General features: G+C 44.7%; 1 protein-coding gene across 3 annotated transcripts; it reads right to left on the reverse strand.

Moving 5' to 3' along the window:
* Positions 1 to 1,054: 1,054 nt before the first annotated feature.
* On the reverse strand, positions 1,055 to 11,632 carry zbtb18 (zinc finger and BTB domain containing 18). 3 transcript variants are annotated; one of them, XM_084020986.1, is made up of 2 exons: positions 11,235 to 11,632; positions 1,055 to 6,055 (listed from the first exon to the last, which is right to left on the reverse strand). In XM_084020986.1, exon 2 carries the CDS (start codon positions 6,036 to 6,038, stop codon positions 4,341 to 4,343), a length of 1,698 nt encoding a protein of 565 aa, XP_083877112.1. In that variant the 5' UTR covers positions 6,039 to 6,055; positions 11,235 to 11,632; the 3' UTR covers positions 1,055 to 4,340. The 3 variants fall into 3 exon arrangements, with proteins under 3 accessions (XP_083877112.1, XP_083877111.1, XP_083877110.1); XM_084020985.1 differs by lacking the exon at positions 11,235 to 11,632 and adding an exon at positions 8,968 to 9,138; XM_084020984.1 differs by lacking the exon at positions 11,235 to 11,632 and adding an exon at positions 7,470 to 7,596.
* Between the last annotated feature and the right edge of the window lie 662 nt (positions 11,633 to 12,294).

Raw genomic sequence — 12,294 nt, forward strand, 5'->3', positions numbered from 1 at the left:
ACAACACTGCAGATTGCAATTAATGATCAGCGAGCAGCGCATCACCAAAGGACAGGGTCGCTGTATTTTCTGCAGCAGTTATCACAATGTGTGCTGTCTGTCTAAGACGACGACTGGGAACAGGTATCTCCAAAACACAGACTGTTTGAAAAGTTTGGCCATTTGAACTGAAACACATTTAAATAAGTCATCTGTATTGTAAAAGGAGCCATGTCCCAAAAAATTTAGAAACACAATAATAGGATATATTTATATTAAAAACAATTACTTTATATGGAATGCGACATAAATCCCATCCGATTAAATACATGTTACCCTGAAATGGACACCATGCGGAAATCTTTTAAAACTTTGAAGTGTCTTAAACCAATATTGGGCATTCATCAGACAATGTCATAAAGATTAGGCGTGAGCTTATCGCGTGAGTGTGCGTCGGGGGCTTACTGAAGAGACCATCTGGGGCCTAATGAACGCCGCTCCTTGGCCTCTGAGTGCAGGGGCTTTAAAAGCATCTGTAAGAGCAGGTTTACGGAGCAGCAATACATTAGCTAAAGCTGATTTCTTTACTGGAAAACTGTACTTGAGGAGCTTTGGAATGAGGCTCGAGTGTGTGTGCGTGTGTGTGTGTTGCAGGGGGTGGAATCTCAACAAGCTGCTGCACATTTTCTTCTCAAACGCAGCCTCAACCGGTGCAGCAGATATATCAGGAGCTGTGCAGCAACGCTAGAGCACACAGTGAGTTCTCGCTCTCACACACACGCACTCAAGCCATCGTGCTCACACGCAGAAACGTGTACACAACTTCCACCCACATCGCAAGTCACTGAGGAGCAGGATGTGAAAACCTTCTGCAACCTGTAACTCAGTATGTGTGCAGGCTGTGAGCTGCTGAATGGTCTTTAAAAATGCTTAAAAAGCTGCTGATGATGATTTTTTTTTTTTTTGTTAACTTGGCATCAGCCAGAACAGAAACAAGGGTATTGTTGGTCAAATTGCATGATATAAAGAGTCGTGACCGCTTTTATTTTTGTCCAAGAAAAACAGAACTTCACACAAATTTCAAGATTCTTATAATTTATTGCAGTTTGCACACAATTTAAAAATGTCAACAACAGCACACCAAAAAATTACAAAACTAAACACAATTAGAATTTACTCCCCTTGAGAAAAAAAAAATCAACCCAACTATGATTGTCAAAGCTAAAAATGACTAAATCTGAAAAAGGAACGTGAACGAAAAAGCAAGAATTTTTTTAATCTCAAGAGGGAGCAAATATATCTGAATCAAAATCTGCTTGTTTTTTTTTTTCCCCAGACAGTGATTGTCCTTTTTCAAAACAAACTCAGTCACTTCACACCCCCCTCCCCCTCCCACCCTCCAACTTCATCTGCTTTTCCATAAACTGTCTATGACATTTGAACATTTTTATTTTTATACCTTGCTTTAAAAAAAAAAAAAAAAAATCCCACCCCATCCCCATTGTTTTCAAGTAAGCACAGCAAAAGATGGAGATGTTTTGTCAGGGTGATTACTTCACAGCGTCTTGAGTGGCTGACATCGCTCCCACAACTCCACCCCACGCTCACACTTTAGAAATAAAATTAAATACAACAGCCCGGACTACAGCAGTTTAAGGCGGTCAAGTACAACCAGAGGAACAGAACAAAAACAAAAAAAAAAACAGCAGTAATGATGAAAACAACAGCAGGATGAAGTGAGCCCATATGTAGAGACACGGCCAGTGAAGAAATAACATTTCGAGACGGAAACAAAATTAAATTCCAAGACGATGCAGTGCAAACTGCCGCAATGGCACCCACACTGTTGCCTTGGCAAAGCCTGTAGGTGCCACCAGATGACAGGGCAGTGCGGAGAACCACCCCACCCACCACATGCACATCCACGGGGGCGTGCACACGTACATGTACTCACACATACACATCTGAGCGAGGGGAAATGCCGAGCGTTCATTTTTCAGTATCTCAGTGTCAAATGTTTTTCGGATTGTATAAACGCTTGACCATTTTTAAAATGAGATACAGAGTTTAAAAAAAAAAAAATTTTAAGCTGATGTAGCCTCCAACCTTATACACAACTTTCACATACAAAAAAAAAAAAGGTTTTCCAATCACATCGTCAAAATATAATAAGACATATTTTTCTGAAAGATTCATTCATGAGTTTAACCACTATTTCCAGATGCTCTACAGTATCAAATACTTTAATAGCATCGTAAATGTTTGAATAAAGGCATCTTTTTAGCACAAAAAGAAAAAATCAGATTTCATGTCTTTTAGCTTAAAAGGTGCATTCAGGCATGCCAATTCTCTCCCATCGATCTCATTGTATTGATTATGTTTGAGGAGGAAAACACACACACACATCACATTCACGCCACTGTGTCTAATGTGGGTTATTGTACTGAATCAGCACGACCCCGCTCAGCTCATGACAAAGATATCTGACCTTTCAACTTTCAGCAGCACAGCTCAGTTTTCAGCCTCTCCCTGTTTGACTCGCCCCGTTATTCCTCACGTTTTAGCCAAGTCAGAGCCACACAAATGTACTCAACAGCCCTGAAGTAAGTGCCCAATTAGCAGAAATAATTAAGAAATGGCTTTACGTCTAGGGCTGCAGAGGACGGAGGTGGAGAGCAAACATACAGCAGTGGAGAAATTGAACGCCTGAGGAGGAGCAGGAGGAAGTGCTGGGTGGACATAGATCTTCAGTAGGTTAAATGGACTAGGAATAACCAAGCCACGCTCCCATAAACACACGCACAAACACACACCGGACACACACACACACAGCAGAGAGATCAGTGCATATACACGGGCTTAAAATGCTTCATTATATCGCTTCAACATCCGACGGAAACACATTCGGTAACATTCTTCTCGGAGCCCAGCGACAGACTACGACGAGTAGAAAAAAAATCCAACTTTTCACTGTCAAAGTGTTACGTTCAAACACCCCCCCCCCCCCTCCCCCCCACCCCGATGCAAAAACCACAACTTAAAGGTTTAAGACAAAATCAAATGTTCATGCATTTTTTTTCCATAGTCGTGAGAATAATATTCAGTTTTTCAACAGACCGCATCCTGGAGTAGTATTCACAAAGAAAAGAAAAGGAAAGCCTGTTGTCAAATATTTGATCAATTACAATGTGTACAATAATACAGCAAATTCACATTTTTTTTTTATTTTAAAATATACAGGTTTGGACGTCATGCAACAACAGCAGGTCCCATTAAAAAAAGTAACAAAATAATAATAATAATAATAATAATAATAATAATAATAATAATAATCATTAATTTAAAAAAAAAGAACAGATTTAAGTTCTAAAACTATAGCAGAACAATATACAACAACCTTAAATTAAATACCTTTTCAACAGAGATGTTTTAAAGACTGCCAGCTAAATTTAAGAAATAAAAAACCTATTAATAACATTAAGAATAATAATTATTATAATAATTTGTAAAGGTCTTTTCATTTTTTAGAAAATACTTCAAATTGATTGGAAGTGAAAAAAGGAGGCTGTGCATTGCATGAGTGCCATCAGTTAGTCTGTCAGTCAGTCAGCTTTACCCTGAACACACAACACCAAAGAGCTTAACAAGCGAAGCGGAGAGCGCTTCGTCAACGACACCTCTATGCCAGTAGAAAATAAAAAACACACAAAACACACTCATACACACTCACGCACGTCAGGTGAAATTTTTGCCAGAGTAGTGCAGTATCACACACACACACACACACACACACACACACACGCACACGCACACGCACACGCACACACACACACTTTTTCAATCTGTGTGTGTGTGAGGTGATCACAGTACCCGTTTAGTGTATTGTAATGCTTTTTCACTTCAGTGTGTTCGACCTGAACTCCTGCAGTGGTGTTTGCTGTCTGTGGAACTGGAACCGAAACGCTGGCCAGCGTCGGAGTGTTGTGTCTGAGATGAAACACAAACAGAGTCAAAACTCTTCAAGAAGGCGAGACTTTTTCTAACTGGGACCTGTGTCCGCAGACGCAATTAAAGACCACCAAACAGAACTTACGCCAAATAAAAACAAGAGTTCAGAATAATATAGAATACAACAAAATTACCCCAAACAGCAACAAAAGAAGAAAAAAAAAAAAAAAACTCAGTAGTAACATTTTCATGTGCTATTAAAGTGCAATTGAATGAGATTTTGCGACACACAAGAACATGACACACTTAAACCCCAAATATCAACCTTTGCCACCTCCCTTTCACCTCCCCATGCCTATCTGCCCTTCTTTCACTCTCCGCTCTTTCCCTTTATCAAACCCAGCAGTGTTTTTCTACTTCCACAGTTCCTGGGAGCTGTCCTCGATCGCCCAATCCCTGACATTGGGCAGTGCCAGCGGTTCGCTCTTCACTGACAGCGAGTTGACTAGTTCGCAATGGAACTTGCGGATGTGTCGGTAGAGGTCCCCGGACTGCGTGAAGCGCCGTTCGCACCACTTGCAAGCGTGCGGCTTCTCGCGTGTGTGCACCACTGCGTGGCGGCTGAGGTTGTGTGAGTATTGGAAGCTCTTGCCACAGGTGGTGCAGGTGTAGGGTTTCTCACCGGAGTGTGTCCGCTCGTGGCGCTTCAGTGTGTACATGCAGGAGAAGGTCTTGCTGCAGATGGTGCAGGTGGGCACGTTGACGTCTCCGGCGGGCTTGGAGCGGATGCCCTCCTGCTCCCTGAAGTGGGAGCTGAGGTGAAGCTGGAGGATGTGCGGGGAGGGGAATACTTTGTTGCACAGCGGGCACATGAAGATCTGGGTGTGTTGAGCCGATAGCATGTTGGAGACGTAGGGAAGCAGGGAACTATCCATGCTGGCCACCTCGGCCTGGGCGCGCTCATTTTCACCCCCCAGTATGTCCTCGTCGTCTGCTGTGGCCGAAGGCTTCTCCTCCCGCTCCAGCTCCGAGGCCAGCGAGGCCTCTCGCAGAGCCGACAGGTGCGCTTCCAGGCCGAGCCTCCGCTGGGCCGACAGGGGCCCTCCGACCCCGTGGTGGGTCAGGCCCCCGTTGGTGCTGGGGACCGTCACCTTGGTGATGCCGCTGTGCTCCATGTCATAGTCCCCACCTCCCATTTCCTCGTCCTCGTCTGAAGCGACGCCCCTCTCCACCTTCACCCTCACAGCCAACGGGCTTTGGAGGCTGTCTGGTGTAGCTGCCCCGCTGAAGTAGGACTGGTGGTGGTTACTGTGGTTGCTACCAGCAGTCGGCTTGACCGACAGGTCCAGGACGCAATCGGCCGCATCATTCGACACCCTCCTGCCCCTGTGCCCTCCACGAGAGCTCACAGAGCGGTGGGACCTCTGTGAGAGAGATCCAGAGGAGCTGGTGGGGCTGCCGGCCGGGGAGAGCAGCTTTCCTCCCTCAGCCCGACCTTCCCCACCCTGCATCTCCGCCTCGCCACATCCTGGGCTGGTCGTAGCTACGGCTGGTGTCCCTGGTCTGTCTGCAGACGGCAGCCTCAGCCACAGCGGTCCTCCCTCAGGCTTCACCTCCTCCTCTTCATCACTGTGCAGCAGGTCGGCAGTAGCAGGCCGGCCTGTCGAACCCTCTGATAGACTGTCGGCCTTATCGGAGCAGCTCGACCCGCCGTCCTCTTCTCTGCGCGTGCTGTCTGCCTCCGTCGTGGCCTTCTGCTTCAAGCGTTTCTTACACACCTTGACAATGTCATACATGTGCAAGTAGCTGGCTGCTGCCAGCACATCCTCTACGGGAAGGTCCTGCAACTGCAGTTTGCCCTCGTACATGAACTCCAGGAGCAGGGAAAAGGCTGGGGCTGTGACAATGTCGTTGTTGAGGTGCACCACGTCTCTCTTGTCCAGCTGGTCCTTGTAGAAGAGGTGAAAGTACATGCTGCAGGAGGCCAATACAGCACGGTGAGCCCGGAACTGGGCATCGCCCACCAGCACCGTGGAGTCACACAGGAAGCCCTGGTGCCGCTGCTCGCTCAGACACTGGAGTAAATGTCTGCTGTGGTCTGGGAACTCCATCTTTCCGTCCTCATAACCTGCAGCCACACAGAGAGAGTCACAGTTAGATACAACAGATAAAGATCGGCGATGAAATTTACACCTAATGTTAACGGTTTGTAATGTTTTTAACAAAGCTATTCACGTATTTAATTAAGCTGCTGTATTTTAAATATATGCTTATTTCCAATGCTTTGCTTGTTCAGTGAGGTTAAATACACATATACAAAGGATACACTAAATTCAAACGGAAAACTCTATAAAAGACTATTTAAATTCAAGGACGACAAAAACAGAGATTTTTAAAAGCAGGAGAACAAGCTTCATTTCATTTTTAAATGAAATATTCGATAAGATAAGATTAAAGTTTAGTATGTAGAGATCATGACATCACTTTGAACAACGCAAAAAGACATTATCTTCAATGAGACTAACCACAACAGAGACACAAGAAAGAGGAGGCGAATGCCAAAAACACACTTGTATGTGAAGCTGAAAGAAATTACAGAGAACGATAGATCAGAAAAAACAGGGCGACAGAGAGGTAAAAAGATGAACCCATTAAAATTAAATTAAAATACAACAAAAAAAAATGAACTCAACAGGAAAGATACTACTTAAATTTTAAAATCATTAATATATTTTATGTATAACAGATAATAACCTATGCGTAGGGATGATTTTTAATTTTTTTTTAACTTACAATTACAACATCAACAGAAATATTTCGGTTGCAGGTAGCTGTAAAGGCATGCGCACATCTGTTATTACGACGATGCCAAATTGTGGTGTTATTTCTATAATTATTTACTTCATCTGCAATAAATAAAAAAGAAAAGGTGATAATAATAAAAATCTGCAGTTATGATTCATTAATTAAAGGAATAATAGTAATTACAGAATAATCACTAATTCAGTTTTTGCCCACAGACGGACTTAATGTCAGGTAGATTTGAAGCGACGGCTACTCCATCCCTCCGTCTCTTCGTTCTCCCTCTCTGAATCTCTCTAACTCCTCTGCCTGCACTCCTGGATTGTCGCTGCTCCTACGCTGGTTATTTTTATTAACCCACTTTGGCCTGGCCTGGCACAGCCCTTTTAGGTAACCGGCTTTCAGCTGCACACACTGTCCTCACGCACACACACACATACATACACAGTACCAGCCTACCTACCAACCACCTCCACAGGCTAAGTCGAGCAGGAAAACTGGCCAATTGAAAAAGCACTGTTGAAAACAAAACAGCTTGTCCCCCGTTTAACCTGCAAGCGCCGGGCTTGAGGTGTGATATTCGACGGAGGGGGGACTGAAAACTTACATCAGTGCTCTTCAGGTGTCCTTAAAAAAGAGCCGGTAGAATTGATCTAGTTCATAAAAATAAATGAACAACTAAATCTCGGATGACAGAAGGCGATAACGAGACAGAAATCTGTAAAATCGTTAGGTCCCACCTGTTAACCAAGTCGATTTGTCCTGCCTGAGAAAATACATTGGTCCCGCTCTGCACTGTGTTAATCAAAGCAGTTAAATCACCTCATTTGAATGAAGCTAAACCAAGAATGTCACCGTGTGAGTGTGTCGTGTGTGTGTGTATATATATATATGTGTGTGTGTGTGTGTGTGCTCGCCCTCCGGCTCGTTCAGACTGCTTTTAATGAGGGGGCTTACGGGGACAAGGGTGTACCACCTCCCACCTCCACCCCCATCCCCCCCTCTGTCCATTCCAGACCCCTCTACCACCCCCCCCAAACACACACACACACACACCATCCGTCACTCACACACTCCTTCCCATCTGAATCTTACAAGATAAACCCGGGACATCCACCCCCTAGTAAAAAACTGCCCTCTTCCTTAACCCCCCCCCACCACCACCACCCTCCGCCCACCACCACCACCCAGAAGAGAAGATTTACAATACAATCACTGTAAGTGCCCTGCTCGTCACAGCATCAATCCTAATCCTTAAAGATGGCTAAAAATAAAGACGGCGGTGGGGAGGGAGCCGCCAGCGGAGGCTCAGGAGGGCAGCAGCCCGTCACCCAGCCCGCCCGGCCCGGCCAGTTAGCTAAGGCAGGGGTCTGACAGAGACACACAGAGGGGCAGGGAGGGAGAGGGTGAGAGAGAGGCTGGGATGGCCGGGGAGGGAGGCTTACCCACATCTGATCCAGCTGACGGGGGCCATATGGCAGCTGCTAGCCAGATAAAGAGATTAAGACTAGGAGGGAGTGCGATTACAGCTGTCTAGCCAATTCAGGCAGCTCAAATCTGCAACTTCTAAATTAGTCTCCTCTCCTCCAGCCGACAGGAGGAGAAAAAAGACAGCACATGCTTTCAAGTAATTCTACACAGTTGCGTTTAACTGAAAGGGGGAAAACAGATTTAATGATTAGTATTAAATAGCAGCTAATTTAATTTTTTTGCTTAAAGTTTGACATTTGTTTGTACTTTTTTCAACTAAAAAATAGTTTATTTTGTTTTTTTTAAGTGACTAAATTTCCTCTTATTTGTTAAAATGTAAAAAAAACACTAGTTTTTATGATGATTTCATTTTTTTTTTAAACTTTAATCATAAATTAACAATTTAAAATCAATTTAAAATAATGTTTTCTCAGCTGTAACTTTGCTTTCATTGAATGAGTGTCTGAACAAAACGCCTGACAACACAAATAGGAAACAAAATGCAAAACAATGGCCGAGTTTTAAATGCAAGCTCTCAAGACTACAAACTAAAAAAAAAGAAAAAACAGCAGAGAGTTGCCGGGCTACAATTACACCTCAGACAGGCAGCACCAACATGAGTTCACTATTCACCAGCAGCTTCACACAACTCACACTGGTTTGACACACCGGAGGAGATCCTCACAAGAAAACAAAATAACTACTCCACAAGCACAGACTCTACTAGTCTCTTCACTCTGCCTCACACACGCACACACAAAACAATACCTGCAGCAGTATGCATCAACTTGATTAACTCCACTGTAGCAGAATAGCTGGGCTCTCTGGCTGGGAATTTCTATGTATCTCTCTCTCTTTGTCGCTTGCTCTCTCCGAATCAATGAGTGGGTAGAAGAGGAGAGAAGAAAAAGAAGAAGAAGAGGAAGGCAGGCAGGCAGGCAGGCAGGCAGGCAAAAAAAAAAAACCACGCTGTTCAAACTGCGAGGGACAGATGCAAAGTGGAGGAGATGTTGGAGGGGGAACGAGATACCACCTCCCTCCTCCTCCTCCTCCTAACTGGCGCTGATCGGCAGCCACACACACACACACACACACACACACACACACACACAAACAGCGCTAACTCTCCCAGGCTGCCGCTGAGACTCACAATAAAGGACTGGGGAGGGGTGGAGGCGGTGGAGGGATGGAGGAGGAGGTGGGGTGGATGGCAGCCTGTCAGCTGCTCTGACATCATCCTCAGATGGAGATGCTACCTCCAGCTGTGCTCTTTCTACAGCCATATGCTGCCTCCTCTACACTCCTGCCACCAGACTCCTCTTTCATTCTACCAACACCACGCAACTTTGTCTCTTTTTCTCCCCCTTTTCTCTCTCTCTCCCTCTCTCTCTCTCTGGGAAAATAACACAGGTCTACTAAATGCAGTGGGATGCTGGTTTGTTTTTTTTGAAAAACAGAAAGGAGTTTAAGCATACAGGCAACCACAGCTGCCCGCTGCAGCCAAACCTACTAAGGAAAGAGAATGATTAAAGCATATATTCGCAGAGGATCTGAGTAAAAACTTTTTCTTATTATTATTTTTGAAAATACACGTCTGTCTTCCTCTCCGTCTCCTTCCAATAACCATAAACAAAGGCCAACACAGCACATTCGCAACTGACAGACGCACGCAGCTGATATTGTTTCCCACTTCTTTACGGTTCAGCGCCGCTGCCTCGTCTTGTATTCATTCATTCACTCATTCATCCATCCATCCACCCACCCTTACCCGCACCATTCGGACCACTGTCAGGAACAAAAACAAACATGAAATGAGGAAACAATGAGAACAAGTCATAAAGAAAGAGCCTAATGAGTGGAAATCCTAAACAAAAAAGCTATACAAGCCTTTAATAAGCCGGGGAGAAACTTATTACGACAGCCTTATTTCACTTTCGTTTTGGTTAAAAGTGTGAAGCGTGTGAATTCCCAGCCATCAATTTTCATTTGATATAAACCGTTTAAAAAGGCTAACACACCGCATGCAAAGGTTAATTACAATGTTGTCCCCACGAGATTTAAAAAAAGACAAATATGTACGCACACGAATGTGCTTGATGATATATTGCTTTCTCTTTCTTTTATAATCCTCCTTGCATGCAGCTTTCAGAATAATATAAGTAAACTTTCAATTAAAGTTTTCCAATAAAACGACAGTTTTAACAAAAGTAGTAACAAACAAAAAAATGACTTTAAATTAGCTTATCGCTGGAATCTTAGTTCTAAACTCTTTAATGAACTCATGTAAAACATTCTAAGGGATTCGATCACCAGACTTCAACTTTAATTAACTTCACAACTGGATTTCCGCTCGGCATCTTTAATTGCAGTGATAGAAAGCGAGCGTGTCGCTGCACTATTTGCACGATTTCCAGGTCGCTTGACACATTTAAAAACATCGTGACAGCGCTTTTATTCGACACTTGGACGCGCGCGAGTCCACGTACGTGATCAATAAGTTTCTCACAAACGACGCCGGTTAATAATACACCGGTTAACCCTGAATGATCAACCGCCACTGACGACTGCTCGCGAGCTTTTAAATTAGCACCCAATAAAAAAACAAAACAGTGAAAGTAGTGCCGGTGCGGGCTGCGATGAGATTTGTTGGAGAACAAACTAACAACACGTTTCCTAGCAGAAGACACAACAGAGGGAGACCGAGACGCACATGCACGGACGCACACGCACACACACACACACACACGGAGAGACTCTGACCCACGCAGCTAGCTATAGCTCAATCGTGGCTAACAAAAGTAAAGCGAAGAGGCTACAATAGTGAGCTATTTACAGTTGTTCGGAAGGCCCCGGTGCTATGACAACAGCTGCTAAAACACCGATGGGGGAGAGCTAACATGGCAACTATACTAACACAGTAATGCTAAGGAAGGTTTAGCTACTTTTTCCCCCCTCCGTAAACCCACCCTCTCTTCCCTCTCTCCCGCTCCTGAGCCTCCTTTAATCGGACTCCGGCGTTAAGAGGCAGCACTTACAGACAACACGGTCCGACGTCTTGCTCCGTCAAAATCCCTCCGTTTCTTTTCCTTCGGAGACACAACTAGATTGACTTTGGACTAATTTCCATAACAGGCTGCCGAGGCGAGCAGGGCGGAGGGACTTGGAGGAGGGGAGGGGGGGGAGTCTAGCGCTCTGCGGCGGCCAGATGTTTCCGAGCTGTTGCTGCTCAACTCGGGCTGGGAAAAAAGGAGGCGAGTTGACTGGCACGGCGCGGAAGCCAATGGTGCCGGCGAGGAGGAAAGTGAAGGCAAATTGGAAGCGGCCCTCTCACAGAGCGGAGGGAGGGATATGTCTTCTTCTCTCGTCGGCGTAGGTTGACACCAGGCAACAGCGGCAGCAGCCGCAGCAGCAGCAGCACACAGCCAGGGCGAGAAGAAGAAGAAGAAGCTGGGCCAAACCAACTGGTTCCGCGAGTCAGTGAGGCGGACTGGCGCAGCGGAGAGAGCCAGAGTGGAGAGCGACGCGGTGCGGCCTGGGTACTGTAGTCAAAGGGGGTGGTGGTGGTGGTGGTGGAGGCGGAGCTGATGTGAGCAGGTGCACCACCTTGACAGCAAAGAAACCCCAAATGGTTAATGCTTAACATTGCATTGTTGAAATAATAACACCCTTTCAGTTAGACTATGTACTGCTGGCAAAAAAATATTTAGTGTGAGACGAAACAGGTGCGCCACTTCCAGAGCTAAAAAAACATGGTTAACTACCGTTTGTAGTGGTGGAAAGTAACTACTACTACTACTACTACTACTACTACTACTACTACTACTACTACTACTACTACTACTACTACTAGGGCCTACTACTACTACTACTACTACTACTACTACTCTACTTTACTTGAGCAATTCAGTTTTTGGTTACTTATATTCCAAAGGGGGAAATAGTGTAGTTTTTACTCCATTCTGTATAATTAGGCTCCTGCTTTTACTTTTGGTACTTAAATAATATTTTTTATGCTAATAATGTTTTCCTTGTAAAAAAATATATTTTATTTCTACACCGCGTTTTTCGTAATTCCTACTCTTTTCATTTGCAGTA

Source organism: Eutrigla gurnardus (genome assembly GCF_963514095.1).
Source record: "Eutrigla gurnardus genome assembly, chromosome: 11".
Classification (NCBI taxonomy): Eukaryota; Metazoa; Chordata; class Actinopteri; order Perciformes; family Triglidae; genus Eutrigla; species Eutrigla gurnardus.